Below are 23,643 nucleotides of genomic sequence, written 5' to 3' on the forward strand. Positions count from 1 at the left end.
ATGCTGTGCCTTGGGCCGACTCCAGCCTCCCCAGGATGCTCCTGAGCCCCCATCCCGGCCCTGGGCTCCTGGGGTCCGTCTCCCCTTCCTGGCCCTGCTCCCCACTCCCTCCTTGTGGAGTTTGCTCGAGGGAGTGGCCTCCAGCTGGGTACAGAGGTCCTGCCTGCCCGCAGTGTGCAGGGCGCAGGTCACGTCTCTTGGACTGGGTTGTGTCCCTGAGACGACAGACTCCCCTGTGTCGAGCCCCTGGACCCCAGGACAGGTGAGTGAGTGCAGCAGGGAGGGAGTGGGGAGAGGAGGAGCTGGATGTGGGGGGGGGGCAGTGGGAGCGGCCAGCTCTGGCCTGGGAAGTGTGGGGGCCCCAACAGCCGGGCAGTGGCACCCCTGGGGGACGGACCCGCAGCCCAGAGGCGTGTGTCTGGCCTCCCACACGCAGGGCGGCCCCCTTCTGGGAAACTTCCTCCTCCCTCCCTGAGATGCCCTTCGGGGGGTGACAGTCATCACCCTGGGGTGACGGGGCTGTGGTGTCCCCGGGGCACCCTCTGGTTACGGCAGTGGCAGGGCTGGCCACAGAGGGCAGGTTAATTCCTGGTCTCTGATGGGGACGGGGAGGGGGGGGGCGGCTCAGGCTGGGGTCTGGCGATGGATGGATGGATGGGCCATGCGGGGCTAGACGGCGCCCCCAGGAGCACGTCTGACCCAGGTCGTGAGGGACTGCCCTCCCCATGGGGGTCTGGGCCGGCCCCTCCAGCAGGAGTGGGGGGTGCAGGGGCGCTGGCTCCCGAGGGGGTGTGAGGCTGCCTGTGACCGCCTCCTGCCCCCACGCCCGGGAGAGTTCCGAGGACACAGGCCGCATGTGCCAAGAGGTGAGGGCGGCTGGTGTGGAGAGGCTGAGTGGCCTGAGGCTACGGGGGTGGATGGCAGGTGTGGGCGGCCAGTGGGGTCCCAGGTGGGTGAGTCCCTGCCTGTCCTGGCGAGGCTGGACTGTCCTCTCCGTGCCCTGCAGGTGGGTGTAGACGGGGATTAAAAGCACCAGGCTGGCCAGGGCCTGGCAGCCCCCTGCTTTGCGGGCTGTGTCCCACACGGCGACCTTGGGGGGCCTTTGTCTTCCCACTTCGGGGCCCATTGAGGCGGGGGGTGGGTGTGAACCTGGCCCCCGGTTGACTGGGGGGTGTTCTGGCCAGCAGGGCCCTGCCTACCCGTGTGCCCCCCACGCGCCCCTAGAAAGCTGGGGTGGCACCTCCCGAGGCTGAGGAGGGGCTATGCGGGGTCCCGCGGGCTCCGTGTGGCATCCAGGCAGTGGCAGCTGGGCTGGGGGTGTTTCCGGTCAGTGACCCCTTTGGGACTTCGACTGTGGTTCTTTCCTGCAGCCTCCCCCCCCCGCCGCATCCAGGGGCGAGGCCCTGGGGAAGATGGGGTGGGTGCGGCGATGTCAGAGTGCAGCCCACCAGGCTGGGACAAACCACCTGAGCCATTCCTGTAAAAAATTTACTATCTGAGCAAACGGTACAAAGCAAGAGTCACAGACAGTTTTAAGACGAGATCTCGGCACCCGCAGTGGCACATGGGGGACAGCGGACGGGGACAGGAGCCACTGCGGGGAGCCACTGAGGGGCAAGAGAGGGGCTGGTGGGAGGAGCGGGACGAGCCTTGAAGGGGTGAGGGGCCCCGTGAGGGAGCTGCTGTCCCTTCCACTTCGGGAGGATTCTTTGGCCTCGTACCTGTCAGCCAGGTGGTCATTCCCCTAGCGGGGCCTCCCCCTCAGCGGCTGTCTGTGCCTGCAGCCCTCGGCGTTCTGCACTCTGGTTCTTACAAACTCTTCTGCGCACCCCCCCCACTGCTGGGCGGCTGGGACCAGGAGGATGGGGGCTGCGTGGCCCTGACACCCTGTCCCTGTCCCGCGGCAGAGAGCGGGAGGGGCCCGGCTTCCAGCACCCGCACAGCCCGCAGGGGCCTGGCCGTAGCAGTGTCCCACGCTCCCCTGATGTGGTCACTGGGCACTTTCTCCTCCCCCGCTCGGGGGCCTGTTCCCCTGGCCAGGCTCCGGGCTCTGCTGGGCCTGTCGGGGTTCACTGTCAGCTGGGGGGGCCGTGACCCCACGCAGGGTCACAGCACTGCATGTGGGTGTGGCCATCGTGGCCTGGTCAGCGGGGAGCCGCAGGTGTCCGGTCCTCAGGCTGCTGGTGGCCGGCGCTCCCCTGTGCCCTCGCGCCCGTGGGTCTCGCCGCTGCCCTCCTGGGCCTCGCGCTGCTCACAGCCTCCTGGGCTCTGCCTCCATGCGCGTCCTTGGAAGTGTCCAGCAGGGGCAGAGTGGCCATAGGATGGGGGGCGGGGAGGGGGGTCTGCGGGGGCTGGGTACATGAGAGCAGGCCCCGCCTCTCAAACTGGCTACGGGGGGGCAGGTGAACCCCCCCCCCGGGGGCCCCACAGGGACCGAGACCAGCAGGCAAAGGCCCCGGGGCGGCTGGCAGTGCTCAGAGCTGGGAGGCAGCGGGCGGCTGGAGGGACAGGCGCTGGCCCGGCCCTAGGCGCTGTCGGAGGGGAAGGCGAGCGCCATGTCGTAGGTGTAGCCCGCCAGGGACTCCGAGGCCGAGCGGCACACGGGCAGGACGCTCTGGAAGGCCAGCTGGTCCACGGCGAAGGCGTAGGCGTGGATCAGGCCGCGGTGTCTGGGGCAGCGGAGACGGGCAGGTCAGCGGGCGTGGGGCCACTCACGCTGGGGCTCCCCACCTCCCTGGCCCTGGTGCACCCCACCATGGAGAGAGGGGCGCCCCCCGGCCCCCACTGACCTCCTGTGCGTGGCGAAGTTGTCCAGCTCGGGGCTGCGCACCACGCGCTCGTAGGGCACGTTGGCCGTGATGAGGCGGTGTCTGTTGAACGCCACGTGCCGCACGGGGTGCCTGCAACAGGCGCGCTCAGAGGGGCCGCACCGAGCACCCCCACCCGGGGCCAGGGCTTGCATGGAGACCCCCTTGGGGAAGGGGCCTCACCCAGAGGTCCCTGGCCTTGGGTCAGGGGCCCTGGACCCTCGGCCCTGTAGCTGCCCCACACAGAGCTGGGGGTGGCCCCCAGGACGGGGCAGGAGCGGGCAGCAGGGCAGAGTGGGGGCGGGTGCCCAGCTCAGCGGGTGAGGCCCAGGGAGGGGTGTGTTAGGGGCGAGGCGGTGGGGATGGCCTCGTGCTGGGTCTGAAAGGGCCGCTCCTGCCCTGGGAGTGTGTGTGTGGGAGGGGGGCATGTGTGTGTGGGGGGGTGAGGGCAGCGGCTCTGCCTGCCCTGAGGGTTCACTTAAAGGCGGGGATCTGAGACGCTGAAGGGTCCAAGTTTGTCTTGCCGTTTGGCGCCACCTGGTGGCAGCTCAGCGCAACTCCGACAGGGCGCTCTGCCGCCTGGCCAGCTGTTTAGGTACTGGGGGGCAGTGGGGAGCCCTGGGACCTGCTCTCCTGGTTGTCCTCCGTGTCCAGAGGAGCCACCGGTGCTCGGCGTGGTGCCCCCTCCTCCAGGAAGCGCCAGGCCCGCCGACTGACCTGGAATGCACCTCCCACAGCTTCTGGGCCATCCGGTAGTCCCACACGGTGACCAGGCCCTCCTCGCCGCCGCTCACGATCTTCCAGTCGTCCATCTGCACCGCCGAGACGCCCAGCTGGTGGGCCGCGAGCGACAGGGCGGCCTTGTCCGTGCGGAGGTCATGGACGCGCACCCTGTCGCAGGGGCAGAGCAGGGCTGTGGGCTGGGGCATGGGGGCCGGGGAACTGCACGGACTCCCGCCCCGCCCCCTCCTGGGACTGTCCCCTGGGATTCCCGGCGGGGACACTGGCTGGGGGCCCCAGGGCCCTCAGGACACGCAGAAGGCCTGGAGCTGCCCGTCAGCTGAGATCTGGCGGGCACGGAGCCCTGCGGGGTGCCGGGCTAGCGCAGGCGTTGCTGGGTGGAATAGGACTCAGGTAAGAGCAGGAGGCCAACCAGTCCGCTGCCTCTTGCTGAAGCCTGGAGAGAACGTGGCCACAGCCAGTGATGTCCAGTGGCCAGTATGGGGCAGGGAGGGGGGTTAACGTGCCCTGAGGCCCCCACAGCCAGGGCTCTCACTGAGTTACACGCTCGCGTCTTGGTCTGGAGCCGCTGGAGTGTCCCCGAGGCTCGGAGCAGATCCCTGTCCCCAGAAACGCCCACACAACAGGCCGCGAGAACACGTGGCGACACAGAGCACAGTCGGCTGAGACAGACGTTGCCCGAGGAGGAGCAGCCCCTTGCGCCCGGACACCCCACCAGAGAGCAGGGGCCGGGTGGACAGACATGCGCAGGAGCTGGAGGAGAAAACCTTCTCAGACACACACACACACGCGCACACACACACACACACACACACACACACACACACACCCTGTTCTCAGCGTCCTACCATGGGGAGCCGTGAATACACACATACACACAAACACACAGAGTTCTCAGCGTCCTGCCATGGGAAGCCGTGGACACACACACACCCAGTTCTCAGTGTCCTGCCATGGGGGGTCGTGGGCACACACACACACCCTTTTCTCAGCGTCCTGTCACAGGGGGCCACAGACGTCTCGCTCCAGGCCCTGAGGGACCCTGTGGCAGGAGGGTGGGCGGGACAGACCCCGTGAGCAGGGGCCTCCCGTGTCCCGCAGAGCACTCATCTGAAGTGAGGAGGAGGGGGGTTTCGGCAGCAGGAAATGTGTCAGGAGCTCAGGGCAGAAGCTTGAGGTGAGGGAACTGCCCCATTGGCTAAACCTTAGGGAACACAAACAGTGAAACGGACTTGTTTGCGACTGAAGTTTGCCAGAAGTCCTGGGGCTGGAGGGTCAGCGCTGTGGCCGAGGACACCTGCTCCCTGGCATGCAGACGGCCAAGTCCACCCCCGGGCCCCACATGGGCCCAGCATAATCGCGGCGGCAGCTCTGCCTTTTGACCTGACAACTCCCTTGCTCAATGCCATTCCAGGCACCGCAAACACCGAGTACTTCAGTTGTCTTTTGTTTTTTTGGTGGGGGGAGGGGAGCCACACCCAGCAGTGCTTGGGCTCACCCCAGGCGGGGCTCAGGGGACCCTCTCTGGTGCAGGGGAAGGAACGGGGGGTGCAGTGTGGAGGACACGCACCCTGTCCACTGCACTGTCGCCCCTGCCCTCGAGGGGGCACAACAGAACCCAGGGGTCAGACCCACAGGAGAACCCCTGCTTCCTGTCTGGCGTCTCATCAGCAAACCCCTCCCATGGACAGACTCAACTCGATGTTGAGAGAAAAAGAGGGAAGCGACAGAGATGGGTGTGAGCAGATGGTGGGGGGTCCACACTCAGGGCTCGTGGGGGGGATGGAAACACGCTGCCACACTGCCCAGCAGGGAGCAAGTGGGCAGGCTCACGCCGAGGAGTCCGGGCAGACGCGACCTACCCAGGACGTGAGCACCACAAACACAAATGCGTTTCCTCACGGCAAAGTGCCTCTGAAGGAATCTACCTAGGCTGTGTGTGTGTAGTGTGTGTGTGTGTGGGGGGGAGGGTACAAGTGCGCATGCGGTCTCACACGTGTGCACACACACATGCACAAGCATGTACACATGCACTCATGCATGTACCGTATGCACAGGCACTCACACACATGAGCACACGTGCACACGCAGCACACATGCTCAGACATGCACTCACGCGCACATGCACGCACACACGGCCACCCGCCTCGGCGTGGCTTCCGGCAGCAGCAGGTGGGACCTCCTGTCTCCAGTGTCTGGTCCCTGGCCCTCCCCCACCGTTTCCGGCTGCTGGGTGAAGCGGAGCCTTTTCACACGAAGCCAGGGCTGGCCTGGACCAGGCAGGAACGGCACCTGGAGAGCTGCGGGGGGGTCGGGGGGTCGGGGGGGGTGGGGGGGCAGAGGCCAGGAGGCAGGGATCATTCTGGATCCTGGTGCAAAACGGGCAAGGCGGGCCCTGCAGACTCGGGCAGGCCCAAACGGGAGGGGGATTCTGAGATCCCCAACTTACAAATGTGCCCGAAGCAATTTCTATAAACAAAACCGGGGCCCTGAAATTTAAAGTAATCAGAAAGGCAGGACGTGGATTAGAGAAAGAATGGTGATGGACCAGAGCGACAGCACAACGGGGAGGGCGTCTGCCTTGCACGCAGCCGACCTGGGTTCGATCCCCGACATCCTATATGCCCCCCTGCGCACCACCAGGAGTGATCCCTGACCGTCAGGAGTAAGCCCTGAGCACTACTGGGTGTGACACAAAAATAAACAAAATAGAGCACTTAAAATAAAAAAAAAAAGAACTGTGGATGATAAATCGGGAAATCACCTAGAATGAAGCACAAAGAGGGAAGCAACCGAAAACTGCGCACAGGGTGTGAGCAGGAGGCAGGGAGGGGAAGGACTCAGGGGTGCTTGGAAGCAGCCCTGGAGAGGAACCACGATGAGTGTGGTGAAGACACAATATTCAAGTGGCCACCAGCTGGGGACACCGGAGCCTATGTGGGCACCCAGGGGCGGCCGGGCCGCGGCGACGGTTGTAAAGCGCTCCTCTGTTGAATATTTATACTCCATCACGTACAGTTTGGCTGGTAAGGAGACAAAGGCAAACACAGATTTGGTCCAGAAGTTCAGAATTTGCCATCTGTTTTCCTATTGTGTTTAGATACCAGCACGGACGGCGCCAAACAAACAAGACGTACCCCATGCACGCCTCCCGGCCCCCTGGAACGGGACAGGGCCTCGTGGGGGGCGCCCGAGAGTGGGGGAGGCGAGGAGGGGCGTCCCAAGGGGGCAGGGGCAGCACCGGGGCTCAAGGTCTGCACGAGCGGCTCTGGGGAAGCGGGGGGGGGTGGGGAGGGGTCTGCCCGGAACATCTGACAGCGCCCGGCCTGGCCGCGACGCCCCTGGCTCTCCCGTGCCCCGCCAGTCCGGTCCAAGCCCCGCCGCCCGGAAACAGGTAGCGTAGCAAATGGGCCCCCCAAAGATGCCAAGAGCACGGCTTCCAGGGACACGGACAGACGCCAGCGGTAGATACGGCGAATCCCCAGCCCGCGAGTGTTCCGGCAACTTTGCCCACTGAAAAGAAAAATAATTGGTCTGCAAGCTGTAATTGTATTATGTTTAATATTCATGCTCGGGTCTGGGAGGGCTTGTTCCAGCCCTCCTGCTCCAGCCCGCGCTAATGAAAATCACACCATAGGAGTCAGCGCTCGCCCGCCAATTAAAACAAAAGACACGGGAGCCTTCCCGCGCCTCCAGCAGAGCCGCATCCATCTGATGGGCAGGAGGCGAGAGGAGGCCGCCGTGGCCAGGCCGGCGCTCAGGGCTCTGAATAACTTATGATAAACCTTTGCAGATGGAGCCACGGCGCTCACGCCTGCGCCCGCTCTCAGCAGGTGTGTGTGGGGAGGTGTGGGAGGGACAAGCCCGGCAGTGCTGTTCCTGTCCCAGCAAGAAGCAAGCTCAGAGACTCCCTCCCGGGGACGGCCTGGTGTGGGGGAGTGGGCGGCTCGGGTGGGCTCAGGGTGTGCAGCAAGCGGTGAGGGACGGCAGAGGAGAAGTGTGGCCAGCCAGCACCTGACCATCAGCCGCATTTTTTTACTGAATCACCGTGAGATAGTCACGAAGCTTTCGTGTTTAAGCTTCAGTCGTACAAGGATCGAACACCCACCCCTCCACCAGAGTACGTTCTCCACCACCAGTGTCCCCAGTATCCCTCACCCCCATCCCGGACCCTCCCCCTGGCTCCACGGCAGACAATTTCCCCCATTCTCTCTCTCTCTCTCTCTCTCTCTCTCTCTCTCTCTCTCTCTCTCTCTCTCTCTCTCTCTCTCTCTCTCTCTCTCCTTCTGGGCACTATGGTTTGCGATACAGATACCGAGAGGCCATCGCGTGCGATCCTTTCTACTTTCAGCACACGTCTCCCTTCCCGAATGATCCCCCCAACCATCACTGACTTGGCGGTTCCCTTCTCTATCCCAGCATCAGCTGCATTTTTACCCCGAGAACGAAGGGAACAAGCAAAGAGAGTGAGGCCAGTGATAGGTACTGCGAGAGGACATTAAAACATAGACTTAAAAAAGAAAGAAAGAAAGTTCCAGGGGCTGGAACGATAGCACAGTGGGGAGGGCGTTTGCCTTGCATGCGGCCGACCCGGGCTTGACTCCCAGCATCCCATATGGTCCCCTGAGCACGGCCAGGAGTCAGCCCTGGGAATCGCTCGGTGTGGCTCCCAACCCGAAACAAAGCCCCTGTCAGTCTGCAGCGCTGCTGTGTCAGTCTCGGGCTCTGCTTCGTCCCCTGCGCCTGGCTCTGGCACGGGCTGTTCGGCTCAGTGGCTGGATGTGCAGGCCCTGGGCGCTGTGTGGGTTTGGTCCGGGTGTTTGGGGCCACATCCTGGGATGCTCAGGGGTCCCCCTGGGTGCCAGGGGTCGAACCCGGGTTGGCCGCGTGCAAGATGTACACCCTCGCCACTGTGCTCTGGCCCTGCGTGCTGTGTTCTCGGCAGCAACAAGAAACCAGGTGCCTCACTTAGAGGTCGTCAGCTGTGGAGGCAGCTGAGAGCGGCTGCCGGGAGGAGCAGAAGGACCCTCGGGCTGAGCGCCAACCCCGCTGCACCTGTTTCCTGGGAGGGGCCACGTCAGGAGCTCCCGGAGAGAGCCTGTGACGGGGAGACGATGCCCCGCACCCCAAATGCAGAGGCACGGAGCCCTGGGGCTGTGAGCCGGCTTTCTCAGGCCCTTCTGCTTTGAATTGGGCTCACAGGGACATTCTGGGGCTGGAGCGATAGTACAGCGGGGAGGGCATTTGCCCGGCATCCCCTATGGCGTCTCCAAGCACCGCCAGGAGTGATTCCTGAGCACAGAGCCAAGAGGAACCCCTGAGCATCACCTGGTGTGGTCAAAAAAAAAAGCAAAAATAAATAATGATAAAAAATCACTTTTGATGATAATAATCATTTTTTGATAATGGTAATTTAATTTAATAATAACAATCATTTAATGATAATCATTTTTAATGATAAAAATTTTTTTTGTTTTTTTATAATCATTATTTATTGGCCCCCCCCAAAAAAAAACAGTGGGCCCAACCCAGATATTCATTCATCAATAAATGCATCAAGGAATCTTAAAATAAATGACAGGAGCTGGAGCGATAGCACAGCGGGTAGGGTGTTTGCCTTGCAAGCAGGTGACCCAGGTTCGATCCCTGGCATCCCATAGGGTCCCCCGAGCACTGCCAGGAGTAATTCCTGAGCGCAGAGCCAGGAGGAAGCCCTGAGCATCACCGGGTGTGACCCAAAAAGCAGAAAAAAAAAAAGACATACAGGGTCAGAGAGACAGCCCAGGGGTTAAGGCGTTTGCTTTGCACATGGACGACCTGGGTTCAGTCCCAGCCCCACGGGGTCCCTCAGCACCTCCCAGAGTGACCCCAGTCATGAAGCTGGGATAGCCCTGGAGCACCACTGAGCACAGGCACATGTGCGTGCACACACGCATACATGCACGTGCACACACACACACACACACAGACGCACAAAGAGGAAAGATGACATGGCGATATTTGCTACAAGCAGGTTTACTATGCAACCCAGCAAAATCTTGTGAGAATATTCCTGAGCAGGGGAAACCAGTCAGAAACAGCACGTTATATGATGCTTTACATGAACTGTTTCGAACGAAACAGCTCCCAGATAGAGGGCAGGGGTGGTGGAGGGGCTGTAGGTGTGTGTGTGTGTGGGGGGGTCATTTTCTGAAATTCCCCCGCACAGCCTGTGAGCTGAGGCCATTTGGGAAACAGAGGTCCCTCCTGGGAGGCCTTGGGGGTTGGGACCAGTCCTGGCTGTGGCTGACCTGCTGATTCAGAGTCTGGGGGGTGACCCTGGGGGTCCTCCGTGTCACCGTTCTAGGGGGCCGCTCAGGGTCTCATATGCTTTTCCCCTCGGGCCACATCTCTGGTCCCCACACGGTCCAGCTGAAACTGGCAAGTGCAGACCTGTGCATGTCATCTCGAGGGGACTGATAACATTGATAAAAATAAAACTGGAAATTGCAGGGGGACAAGGCAGTGGGTTTGCTGGTTCCGTGGCTGTTGCCTTGACAACGCCTGAGTGGACCACATGCCCTTCCGGTCCTTCCTCCCCAGTGGGACTCAGGGGAGCGTCCCCTGGAGGGACCCTGGCCTGGCCAGGACGGAGCAGCTGCCTCTGGTCCCCTGGGCCCCCCCACAGCCAGAGCATCTGGGCAGGGCCGGCCCCTCAGGGCAGGGCGAGTGCACCGTCCCCTCACCCCCAGCCTTGCCCTGAGCCAGGCTCCAGGGGCAGAGACCGGGGTGCTGCAGGAGCTAGAACCAGAAAAAGGGCCCCTCGGTCCCCAAAGTGGGGCTCCCCTCTCGTGGCCCGCGCCATCCCTGGATGCCACTCTCCGTGGTGGGGGCAATGCAGGGGGGTGGGCGTGCCCATCCAAGTCCCGGGAAGGGAGCCCCCGGCAGCTGCAGAGCTGGGGACAGGAACAAGGAAGCTGGAGGAGGGGCCTCCTCAGACCGCATCTGCACCCCCAAATCCCAGAGGGCCCCTGGGCAACACAGGACAGACCAGAGCCGCGGTGCCGAGAACACCACAGCGGAGATGGGCCCACAGGCCTGAGTCACCGTCCTGGGTGACCGCCTGCATGACAGAACCAAGCGGAACAACCCCCACTGGCCAGTGGGTAAGGGGACAAGTTGACCCCCAAAGTGTCGGAGCAACAGCCTGGAGGCATCTCAGATTCCCGCCCCTTCGCCAATAAGACCCCAGAACCAACTCACGCTCAAGGGGACAGCCCCGGCCAGACGGAACAGCGGGGAAGGTGCTTGCTCGCTGGCCGGCAGGGGACCCGGGTTCCATACGCGCCACCCCACCTGGGCGCTTGAGGCCCCACCAGTGGGTGCAGAGCCAGGAATGGGCCCTGAGCACAGCCAGGTGCAGCTCACTGAGCCCAAACTGAGCCCAAACCGAGCCCAAACCGAGCCTGACATCAGGACCCCGCAGAGGCTTGGAGGAGCTGTGGTAGAGATTGCACACATGGAAAGAGAAAACGGTCAGAAGGACAAAGAACTGAAGGAAAACTTCAACCCCCTCCACCCCCTCAAAATAAATAAATAAATAAATAAATAAACCCAAACAAGAAGAGTCAGTGACTGGGCCGAAACAGCCAGAGAACCATGACCTGAAGTCAGACAGGAAGCCTGGGCTGGGGCATCTGGTCCCTGTCACAGGGCACAGGAAAGGCCCGGGGCCCCCTAAGCGGCGAGACAGCGCACAGTAGCAGCGGGCACAGACGCCTCGAGCTGCCCACGGTGAGGCGGCGCCCCTGGAATACTGCTCTGGTTTCCCACGGGCCTCCCGCGGGGGGACACCTGAGTGTAGGTGCCACCAGATGGCTGGAGGCACGAGCACCTGAACCCTACCACTCAGGCGCTCACTCTGGCGGCAGGGCTGGGTGACGAGCTGGGAGCCTCTGCAGAGCGCAGGGCAGATCCACGCGTGGCCGAGTCCACATGTGGCACTGACCGGCTGCCTGGGCCTGCGCTGACCCCCCCATCCCAGCAGGTGGGCACCCCGCCCTCAGGGAAGCCTGGGGGGGGCCCAAGATTCTCGGACAGAAGCATTATTTTTGCAAGCTGCCGAGGCCGGGACTTGGCACGCGGCTGCCCGCCTCACGATCTGCCGCCCCCCAGGGCACCCGCCACCTGCAGCCCGGGGCGGGCCCAGGGGAGGGGTGCCGCGGGGCCTGGCCCTCGGCCACCCTGGGCTCTTCAGGGCACGGGATCCACAGCCAAAGCCCCAAACAAACAACAAGAAAGGCAAAGGCAAGTGGGTGGGGGGTGCGGGAGGGGGGGGAACCAACTCAGATTTGGACTCCGAGGGTCTTTTCAGACACTTTAATCCTTTCGCGCTGCCGCTTCCTGGAGCGGCCGGGCTGGCAGCGGCCCGTGTGCCGGGAAAAGCGACTCCCTCGGCCAGCCCGGCCAAGGCGAGATGCTAATCAGCCGCTCACTCGAGCCGAGCCGTGTCTGTGCGAGGGAGTGGCCGCGGCCGTCACCAGAGGGACGCCGCAGAGTCTCCAACACGCTCTTGACATCATCTGGCAGCTGCCCTGCTCTGCGGAACATGATTCATCCCTGAGGTTATTGTTTTCAATATTAGACAGTGAGCTCTGAAATGCCAAACAAATTTTGCAGCGGGGGGCGGGGGAGGGGTTGGACAGAAGAGATTCCAAGCGGCCTCCCTGGGCCTCCCACCAACTGCGTCCACCAACTGGCTGCAGAGACCACCTTCCCGGCCTGTCGCCGGGCGACTGCCTAATCCGAGAGCGGGTTCCAAGTTCCAGGGAGGAGGGGTCGGGCGAGCGAGGGGAGCAGAGCCCAGGAGGTGGGACGGGAGGGAGGAGCGGGAGGAGATGGGGAGCACCACGGAGGCCCAGGGGGGCCCTCCAGGGAGCTGCTGGTGGAGAGAGACAGACAGACAGAGGGGGAGAGAGGAGAGGAGGGAGGGAGGGGAAGAGAGAGAGAAGAAGGGAAGAGAGAGAGAAGAAGGGAGGAGAGAGGGGGAAAGAGAAAGAGAGCGGGGGGAGAGAGAGAGAGGGAGAGAGAGAGAGCACACGGCTGCTTTTCACCGCACGTACCTCCTGTCCATGTTGCCGCTGACCATGAGGCCGGGCGGGCTGTCCTTGAGGTTGACACAGGTGAAGTCCCCCAGCGCGTTGCCCAGCTTTGAGAGGCAGCGCTCGGCCTCCAGGCTGTACACCAAGATCTGGGAAGGAGGAGAAACGTGTGGGTAGGGGGCTGGAGCGATTGCACGCGGCCAACCCGGGTTCGACTCCCACCATCCCATAGGGTCCCCTGAGCACCGCCAGGAGTAACTCCTGAGTGCAGAGTGTGACCCAAAAAGAAACAACAAAAAGAAACGTGTGGGTGGCCTGTTCCAGGCTCTTGACCCAGGCTCGGTCCCGGCTTGGCCAGCCGTGGACAGGATCTGGGGCTACGTGTCCCCGCGTCCCCCCTCAGGACTATGGCTATTGGGATGACAAAAGGAGTGGCAGGAAAACCTGCCTGGTCCTCAGGCCTGGACGCAGGCCACTGCAGGGACACAAAGGGGGATGCTGGATGGGGACAGGAAGGCCTCTGGGCGCAGGGGGACAGTGAGGGGCACTGCCCCGCAGCAGGAAGCAGATAGGGGCTCCCCCATCCCTGGCTCCAGAGAGGAAGGGGACTAGGGGGGAGAGCGTTTGCTCGCTAACCTGACCGTCCCCGGTGACAAAGGCGAGTGGTGACAAAGCCCCCACAGTCTCTGCCCCAGGCCTTTCCCTTTGCGAATTTTAGGGCGTTTGGGGATGGGGGCAGGCAGGCAGGGACCCTCAGGGAAAGCATTCCTGGTCTCGGGGCACTGCCGGGTCTTCTCTCCAGCAAGAGGGAAAGAAAGATTCGTAAGGAATCTTGCTACAGACCGACTAAAGGTGCTAATCTCGGCCAGATCATCTCGTCACCCACCACCATCCACATTGTGTGTCCTTCTCTCTGGAAGAGAGCCTAACATGACGCTCGCCATAACCATGCCGCCAGACCCCGTGCCAGGGTGTTTCACTCAGGGGGTCCCAGAGTGAAAAGCTCACACCACATCTGATGAGTTCAAAATAGGAGACATCCAATCTTACAGGGATTTTTTTTTTTTACAAATATATAAAGCACACAGAGTTCAACCTCTAAGAACATGTTAGTGATCGCTCATAAAAGGGCTTACTGGCCCCTGGGTGAAATACAACGATCTTCATCCTCTTTCCTCTAAGGATACTTCTGTGTAGCATTTTCAGTGTTTTTTTCATAACAATACAAAATATATTATTTTGGTTCTGCTTTGGGACAGGGATTGGGGTTCGGGATGGAAACACCCAAAACATGGTGCTGGGAAAGTGTCATGGTGATGGGATTGGTGTTTGAATATTAAATGTAATGAAATATTGTGAACTACTTTATAAAATAAAATATATATAAATAAATAAGTAAAAATAAATAAATGTACTGATCTCGCTGAAGAATTACTGAAAAACTAAAACCAAAACCCTGATCGATTCCGTCCAACTTAATGAACACGAAGCTCGCTTTGTCGGTCACCCCTGCCCTTGCGGGGGGCTGGCTCGTCTGCAGGCTCGCGGCTCCAGAGCCCCCCTCCTGGTGGAGGGATGGGTACTTGATCATTGTATAACTGAAACCCAAGCACAAAATTTGTAAGTCTACAACTGTACCTCACGGTGTCTCACTAATTAAAAAAAAAAAAAAAGAGCCTCCCTCTTACCCCCACTGACTGAGCTGACTCTTCTGTGGCTCAGGGGGTCAAGGTAACCAGTGAGCGCCAAGGTCTTACTACAGAACTTCACCTCTTGGCCCCACCAAAAGGGACGGGACAGGACGTGCTTTCTTCCTCTCCTTGACCTGTGGATTTGCCGGTGATGGGCATCCAGGCGATTTCAGTATTCAGAAGGCGCCACATCGTTTCCACCTTGAAGTTCCTCACTGTCCACACACCTTTCTCCCGAGTAAATCGGGGAAATTCCTAAAGACAACTTCTCCTATTAATGAATCGCCACTATTAGCATCTGGCACAATTTTAACTTTTATCTCCATGCAGCTCAAAGTAAAAGTTTCTGACTGGAGGACATTGTAAACAATTCTAAAAATATCCAAAAGAAGACTATCCTTATGGGTAAGAACACAGGAGTAATCCACCTACAGGGACTAAACTGGAAACTGGAGAAAATCATCGTCTCCCAGAGGAGGGGAATCCCATGTTACACCAGATCATCTGTTCCCGGTAAACTACAGAAGTTACCAGAGGGTTCTTGGGCCCAGAATCATCTTTTAGGGGGAGAAAGTAAGTTCTGTTGTTTTTTCTTTTTGGCTTTTTAACCGCACCCTGCTGTGCTCAGGGCTTACTCCTGGCGGTGCTCAGAGGATCATATCGGATATCAAGGATTGAACCTGGGTTGGCTGTGTGCTATGCCAGTGCCCTACCTACTTACTATGTTATCTCTCGAGCTCCAATACTTAAAAAAATTTTTTTCCTATTAACTTACTGATTGGACTGGAGCAATAGCACAGAGGGTAGGGCATTTGCCTTGCACGCAGCCAACCGGGGCGACCCGGTTTGATTCCTCCGCCTCTCTCAGAGAGCCCGGCAAGCTACCGAGAGTATCTCGCCCGCACAACAGAGCTTGGCAAGCTGCCCGTGACGTGTTCGATATGTCAAACACAGTAACGACAAGTCTCACAATGGAGACGTTACTGGGTCTGCTCGAGCAGATCGATGAACAACGGGAGGACAGTGCTACAGTGCTACTTATTGATCATCTTGTGTGTAAAACATTGACAGCAGGCAGCAGGCCTTTAAGATGCAAACTGTCCAAGGCAAATGCAAGAATAACAATAAAAACAAAATCTCGTATAGAGGGTTGGGGCAGGGGGGCTAGACTAGCGGGTAGGGCACTTGCCTTGCACGTGGGTGACCTGGGTTCGATCCCCGGCACCCCATACGGTCCCCTGAGCCCACCAGGAGTGATCCTTGAGTGCAGAGCCAGGAGTTAGCTCTGAGCCCTGCCGGGTGTGGCCTCCAAACCAAACCAAAATCTCATCTCAGCGTCTACTTGTGTCTCCACTTTTTCTCGGTGCTCTGTTCTGACGAGTGAAGCACGGAATCTGAGTGAGGGGGCAGCCCATGCCGCCCTGCAGAGGTTCTGCACATCGTCACACGGATGGCTAAGCGGGGGGGGGGGCGGGGGTCGGAGGCGCGTTCGCCCGAGTGTTTAATAATTCATCGAGGGAGAACTCTGCGAAGAGCACCTTTACCATGGCGTTGAGTTAAAGACCGCAGAGACCAGAAAACACATCACCCATCCCGAAGGCTCTCTCCGTGCTCCGGGTCCCTGGACGACCTTTTGCCGGCGCCCCTCCCTCCCGGCACTCTCTCTCTTTTAATAAGGTGGAGCAAATGGGACTTCATTTCATCCAACTGCCACAGACTCCGAGATCAATTATTCATGCGCACACGCTCCCTCTGGTTAAGGCCGTGCATTAGCCTCGTCCTTCTCTTTATTGCCCGAGCTGGAGCTGGTGACCACTCGGCTCATTCTCCGAGGTGTGCGGGCACGCTGGGAAGAAGGGGAGACTCCCCACAGCCCGACCCCGGGAGAGGCTGGCCTGCGCTAAAGTGACCGCCAGATCAATAGCTGGGCCAGGGAGCTTTGCTTTAAGTACCAGGAGTCTATTAGGGCAGGGCTTGGATTGTGATTACCGAGCACATTTTGACAGGACTCAGCTGCGCCCGCGAACCCCCCCTAAAAGAGCCAACCCACGCGCAGTCAAGTGGAGACCACCGCGGGCCGCGCTGGGCATGAGGTGAGCGCCCTTCTCTCTGGCTCCCGGGCACACAGCCTTGGCGACGGGCGTGGCAGCTTCCGGAGATGCCCTGCAAGGCCTTTCTTTCTGGTTAGTTCTCCTTCTTGGAGAGCAAGTCACTTCATAAAGCCTCGTATTCTGCTTCTATTTTCAATTATCCAGATTTCTCTGACATTGGTTTCTTTCGTTTGCTTTTCCTTTTTTAAATTATTTCTTTTTGGGTCACAGCCGGTGATGCACAGGGGTTACTCCTGGCTCTGCACTCAGGAATTACTCCTGGCGGTGCTCAGGGGACCATATGGGATGCTGGGGATTGAACCTGGGTTGGCTATGTGAAAGGCAAAGGCCCTCCCTGCTGTACTGCTGCTCCAGACCCGGATGACTTTAAAAAAACAAAACAAAACACCCTTTCTGATTGCACCCTTAATACACCTGGCTGCAAATTCTCCCATGAAGACAGTCACCAACAGAGAGAGGGAACAGCTTTCTACATGACTGTCTCTGAAATAATTCCTTTCCTTGGTCAACATGATGGCTTTACTTGGTGTGCGTACTAGCTGACCTTTTTCCTACACAAAGTTTATCTTCTGGGCCAGCACGCTGGCTGACAGGCTGGGGCATGGGCTCTGCATGCCAGAACCCTGGGCTCCATGCCCAGCTCCACAAGGTGTCCAGAGGGCTGATGACAGGGACCCCAAGTGCCGAGGCCGGAGTAGCCCCTGAGTACTGTCAGGTGCGGACCCCGAACAAAACAAAACAAAAAAGTCTATCGTTTTGGTCTCTTTCTGAATTGTTTCTCTTTTTGAGTCACACCCAGAGATGCTCAGGGGTTATTCCTGGCTCTGCACTCAGGAGGTCTTCGGCACACATGAAGGTACCGGCAGAGGAACAAAGGCAAGCGGGTCCCGGGGCTGAGATCTCCAAGCCTGCTCGGATCGGGGCTGAGCATCCTCCACCCAGATCCTCCAAATTCCAGTAGGCGGGGATCACACCCACCAACTGGCCCCTGGTGCCGTGTAATCCCATCAACGGCCAAGACTCAGAGACTATAAAACCCAGCTCCCGGACATCTTAATATCTCATTCCTACTTTGGACAAACTGGCAGGCTACCGAATATAGCCTGCCCACACGGCAGAGTCTGGCAAACTCCCCGTGGCATACCCAATATGCCAAATACCAGTAACAATGATGGGTCTCATTCTCCTAACCCTGAAAGAGCCTTGAATATGGCACTTTTTAAAAAAATCTCAGGGCTAGGATGAAGGAGACGTTACTGGGGCCTGCTCAAGGCAATCGACGAATAACAGGATGGTCGTGATCGTGGTCGTGATCGCACTCAGGAATCACTCCTGGCAGTGCTCGGGGGACCCTATGAGATGCCGGGAATGGAACCCGGGTCGGCTGCATGCAAGGCAAATGCCCTACCCGCTGTACTATTACTCCGGCCCCTGGGACTAAAATTCTCAAGGTGACCACACCCTTCTCTTCTCCAACCCCCACTGACCGCCTCTACCGAGACCAAGTGCCCTCTGCCCCCAAGGGAGCCCAGAGTCATGGCGAGGGGCCTGTCGTAGAGAGGAACGCGGCCCCTGACCCTCCCCTCCCCGCTCCCTGAGCCACGCGGGCTCTGGGCCTCCAGAGCAGGGCAGGGCAACTGAGCGCTCAGTACCTACAGGGCCAGGCGGACTCACAGGAGCCTCTTGGATCTCCTCCTCCTCCTTACCACCCGTGCCCACCTCTGAACCTCGGACTGCAGACGCAGATAAAGCGGCCGCTTCATCCCAGCCTAAGCTGATGGTTCCGCCCCCCCCCCCCCCCCCCCCCCCCCCCCCCGCCGCTGACACCCTGACTCTATCCAGGCCCCGGTTTCTCTCCAGGACACACAGCAAAATCATGGAAAAACCCTCTGGTCGGTCGGCACGCAAGATGCGGGATGAGACTCGGCGGGTGAATCAACTGCCCTTCAAACATTCTCTCCGGCTCCTCGGCAGCCAGAGATGAAGGGAAGTCTGGAAGCAGACAGGAGGGGACACACGGGGAAGGGCTGCCTGCCCAGGGGACAGGGAAGGTCCTTTCCAACCAGCACCGAATGGGCGCCAGGCCGTCCCCTCTACCTGCAGCTGGGTCCCTTGCGGCCTGTCCAGCAAGAAGCAAGCCGGGAGGGGGACCTGGGCGTGTGGGGAGCTGCTGGGTGGCGAGCAGGACCCCCAAGGCTCTGCAGGACCCCACGGGCCTCACCGGGCGAGGCTGCATTTACAGCCCACCCTCCCCCAGGAAAGGATTTCCAGGTCGGAAATGTGCCTCTGGGGGTCTCTGTGGGACCCTTCCCAGGACTCTCAAGGGTCCTGAATGGAAACTGCACACGTCAAGACTGGCCAACGCGAACACATAGTTTTAAAAGAGAATCGCCAAGGACCGGAGCAACAGCACGGTGGGGAGGGTCGCCACGCACCTGGCTGACCCGGGTTCAAGCCCCGGCACCATCTGGTCCCCTGTGCCTCACTGGGAGTGATCCTTGAGCGCAGAGCCAGGAGTCGGCCCCGAGCACTGCCAGGGACGGCCCCCAAACAGACAAATAATAAAGTCAGAGAGATCATTCAGAGTGCAAGGAGGTGGGGGTGGGGTCAGAAGCTCAGAACAGTAGGGAATGTCCTGCCACAGAGGCCGGGTGGGATGGGGGATGGGGGGTGGGAGGGATACTGGGACCCGTGGTGGTGGAAATGGGCACTGGTGGAGGGATGGGTATTTGATCATTGTATAACTGAAACCCAAGCACAAAAATTTGTAAGTCTACAATTGTACCTCATGGTGTTTCACTAATAAAAATAAAAATAAAAAAAGAACAGTAGCGATCGGGGAACCAGGTGGCCTGAGACGCGTAAGTGTCAGACTCTGAGACAGAGGGTGTGTGTGCTTGGGGGTAGGGTGGGGAGGGGGGAGATGGACTTCTCAGGATGAAGGCCGAGAAGATTTTTTTTTAAAATTTTTCTTTTTAACTGAATCACCGTGAGATACAGTTACAAGCTTTCATGTTTGAGTTTCAGTCTTACAATGACCGAACACCCACCCCTCCACCAGTGCTCGTTCTCCACCACCAGTGTCCCCAGTATCCCGTCCCCCCATCCCAACCCTCCCCTGCCTCCATGGCAGACAATTTCCCCCATATTCTCTCTCTACTTTGGGGCATTATGGTTTGCAATATAGACGCCGAGAGGCCATCTCCCATCCTGAACGATCCCTCCAACCATCAGTGAGTTAGTGACCCCTTCTCTGTCCCAGCTGCCTTCTCCCCCAGCTCATGAGGCAGGCTTCCAAGTGTGGGGCAATATTCCTGGCTTTTGTGTCTACTCTCCTTGGGTGTCAGTCTCCTATTATGTTATTTTATATTCCACAGACGAGTGCAGACCTTCTATGTCTGTCCCTCTCTTTCTGACTCATTTCATTTAGCATGATACTCTCCATGGAAGGCTGAGAATTTTCAACAAATCAAAGGGAGCCAGTGAAGAAATTCCCCCGAGGAAAAACAAGACCAAATCCCCACCAAGGGACCGCGGCAAGAAATCACAGAAAACCAAAGACAAGGAAAGAGCCTAAAGCCCCCCCCTCGCCCCCAAAGGAGAGCTAGGGTCCTCCAAGGGGCCGAGTCCAGATGCTGCTGATAAACGCACATAGAAGGCGACCACGAGAGACCGCAGGGAGGGCTCTTGCCCCCCACCTGGGCTGAATCCCCGGCACTCCATAGGGCCCCGAGTCCCACCAGGAGCAATCCCTGAGTGCAGAGCCAGGAGTAAGCCCTGAGCATTGCCGGGTGTGGCCCAATCATACCCCCCCAAGGAAAAAAAAAGAAAAAGAAAAAGAAAGGATACTACATTGGTCATAGACAAAATGATGCTTTAGGGGTTCACCTCCCAGCAATGGCTTGGGAGGAGCAGACACCTCCGTGGAAAGCCGCAGAGCCGGGACAGACCTAGGAGAGAGTGAACAGACGCCACCCACCTCTGCCGGTGTCTGTTGGTAACAGGGAGGGGGCACCCACTGACCTTCCAGGCAGGGACCCCGCCAGTCTGCGCAAGAGCAGGGGCACAGCATGTGAATCAGTGCAGACCCTGATGCGCGGGGTCCATAACGGTCGCCGAACGAAATCAAAGCCACGAACGGAAGAAAAGGAGCTTGTGAGGGGCAAAGGGCAGAGGTCAAGGAATGGACCAATGTGACAGTAACGGCTGGAAATGGTCACTCTGGATGGGAACCCGATGTCGAAAGTAGGGACAGGGAAATACAAGATGACCTTTCAGTGTACTACAGACCATAAATCCCAAAAGAACAGACAGAGAGAGAGAGAGAGAGAGAGAGAGAGAGAGAGAGAGAGAGAGAAGAGACAGACAGAGAAGAGAAAAGTGCCTGCCATAGAAGTGGGCGGGGTGAGGGAAGGGAAACTGGGGACACTGGTGGTGGGAACTGTACACAGGTGAAGAGACAGAACATTATACGACTGAAACCCAATCATGAACGACTCTAACTGCGCATCTCACTGTGACTCGATTGAAAAAAAAGAAGAAGAAAGAGAAAGAGCTTGTGTAATTATGGGGCAGAATCCACTGCAAAAAAGTGCCAGATGCTCTCAGGCCCAGTGTTAAGCAGGAACGATTAAAAAAAAAAAGGTGGCTGAAATCTCCAAGCAACACCAAACAAACGGGAGCAAATATGCAGGGTCTGCATATCCAAGCACATCCCCGAAGCTAAGTGAGCCGCCCCTATAAATTCAGAGATGAGCTAAGGCTTAGAAAGACGACGAGAACGAGACAATCGGGGAGGGGGGCAGGGGGAGCTGGGAGAAAAGAGTAAATCATACACAAAACAGCCAATAAAAAAATAAAAAAGCAGTTAATATGCATGAATAATGGATGTCCGATTTAAAAGCAGTTTACTCCGATATGATGTAATTTTTGACGATCAGCCAGAGAGACTATTTAGCGAGCCCTGCGCGCGCGAGCGGGGCGGGGGCGGGAGGCCGGGGAAGCCGCCGGGCATCTGGGCGCTGGCCCCAGGACTCGCCGCGCGTCCCCAAGGTGACTCTGTGTTGGCAAACAGGACGGCGCCTCTCAGGTGCGGGGGCCCGGAGACCCCCGCGCGGGCACGGCCCCCTCCGACGCGCGCCCCCGACAGCCTCCCTGACAGGCCTGGCACGGCCCAGCCTCCGATCGGGCACAAAGGGAGCAGCAGCCCAGGCCGCTTTCATGTTTAAGTTTTAATTGGAGCGACAAGCCCAGGGGGCCAAGACACCGCAGGGCTGGGCCGGGGCTGCCGCGCGCCGTGGCCAGGAGCTGGGCAGGCGGGCTCCGTGAGCCAATGCACCTGCAGCCCCCCGCCGTTCCAGGACTGGACGCCGGCTGGGGAGGCGCTGCCAATCACGCAGGCGCTGCCAACCGGGGGCTTTGTGATGCGGGCAGATGTCTGCAAAGGCCCGGAGCGCGGCCAGACGAACACCTATTGTGACCCCAGGCTGGGCAGGAGCGCGGGCCGGGGGGAGGCAGAGCCCCCGCGCCCCCTCCCTGCCTGGGCAGAGGTGGCCGGTCCACTTCCCCGGGGAGGGCGGAATATGGGCCGGGCCGTGCTGCCCGGGGCTCTCTGCACAATCCATGGCTTCCTGCAAGAGTGAGGACCACACGCAGGGTTTAGAAGCCCACGGCACCAACAGGAAGGGGTCGGCCGTCAGAGCAGTTGGTCGAAGAAGGGATTTACTGGCATCACGTAAAGTCGTGACTGGCAGCGGAGATTTCTGGCTCTTCCCTGGATGCTCCAAACAAGTCACCACCAGTCACTGTAGCGCAGGGTCCCCAGGAGGACGCTACTAGTCCACCTGGTGGCCAGAGGGAGGGAAACTGAGGCTGCAAGAGGGGGAAGTGGGGTCTGGAGTGATGGCACAGTGGGGAGGGCATTTGCCTTGCATGCAGGGTGCGGCCCAAAAGGAAAAAGAAAGAGAAGTGGGAAGTGAGTAACTCAAAGTAAAGGCAACGTGGACATTATTATTATTGTTGTTGTTATTGTTGCTGTTGTTAAACAGGGAGGTTCCACGTGAGAAACAGCGGGGTGGGCGAGCTGACAGACTGTCATGGAGCCTGTTATCCGGGCAACAGAGGGCCGGCTGCTTCGGACTTCTCTGGACTGATTTGGCAACTTCTAGACTGGGCCCAAACTAGTGTGGACAAAGGCTTAGCAGGCGGGGTGCTGGGAAAATGGGATCCTGCAACGTGGCTAGGTGATGGAGGTCAGTGGGAAACCGCATGCAAACAGGGCCACTGCGGGGGGCGGGGGGCAACCCCCCACTAGGTCCTGCTCAGTTCAGGGCACACAGCACGGCGGGACGGGTCAGCCAAGGCCCCCGAGGGGACGGCTCAAGCAGAGGGGCTGAGTCCCAGGGCTTGGACCGAAGAAGACCCTAAGCATTAGTTGCTCATGCTCGCGAGAAGCCTTTCCCGGAATCTCTCTTCTCTGGGGGTAGATGGGTGGGCCGGGGGGCCAGGCCCAGCTGTGCTCAGGGCTGACTCCTGGCTCCACACTCCGGGATCACTTCTGGTGGTGCTTAGGGGACACACGGGGTGCCAGGGAGGCAACCCAGGTCGGCCACGTGCGAGGCAAACGACTTAATTGCTGGGGCTGGAGCGAAAGCAGAGCAGGGAGGGCGTTTGCCTTGCACGTGGCTGGCTGGGGTTCGATTCCCAGCATCATCCCACGAGCACTGCCAGGAATGATTCCTGAGTGCGGAGCCAGGACTAACTCCTGTGCATTGCCGGGTGTGACCCAAAAAGAAAAAGCAGAAAAAAAAACAAAAAACTTAATTGCTGTTCTCCCGCAACCCTCTGTTTCACGATTTCTTTCAGAATATTATTCCACTTGATTCTGAAGAACTGCTGGAAGACAGACAGACAGACAGACAGACAGACAGACAGACACAGACACACACACACACACACACACACACACACACACACACCATGGTCTATATTTTACATACAAAGCAACCAAAGCTTAATTCACTGTAACTTTCCCCAAATTCCCCCTGGGAGCAACATAACCTTGGACAAGCCAGGCAGAGCCTGGGGAGTCCCGTTCCTCTCTCAGTATTTGTCACACGGAAAGAAAAGTCTCCCGTTCTTGGGCAATGACTATGCATCCCGGCCCAACTGCTAACGGCCGTGTTCTCTTACACGGTCCCCCTACCCTGTCTCC

At 59.2% G+C, this 23,643-nt stretch overlaps 1 protein-coding gene across 1 annotated transcript in view; it reads right to left on the reverse strand.

The window, feature by feature from the left end:
• Positions 1-2,505: 2,505 nt before the first annotated feature.
• Positions 2,506-23,643, reverse strand: part of FBXW8 (F-box and WD repeat domain containing 8) — an 83,365-nt gene continuing 62,227 nt past the window's right edge. The window contains exons 8-11 of the mRNA XM_056131059.1: positions 12,650-12,777; positions 3,525-3,698; positions 2,790-2,900; positions 2,506-2,669 (exon numbers count right to left, since the gene is read on the reverse strand). Of these exons, the coding sequence (XP_055987034.1) occupies positions 2,525-2,669; positions 2,790-2,900; positions 3,525-3,698; positions 12,650-12,777 (558 nt within the window). The 3' untranslated portion in view covers positions 2,506-2,524. The remainder of the gene's footprint in view (positions 2,670-2,789; positions 2,901-3,524; positions 3,699-12,649; positions 12,778-23,643) is intronic.

This window comes from Sorex fumeus, unplaced genomic scaffold, assembly GCF_029834395.1.
Source record: "Sorex fumeus unplaced genomic scaffold, SorFum_2.1 ptg000083l, whole genome shotgun sequence".
NCBI lineage: Eukaryota > Metazoa > Chordata > Mammalia > Eulipotyphla > Soricidae > Sorex > Sorex fumeus.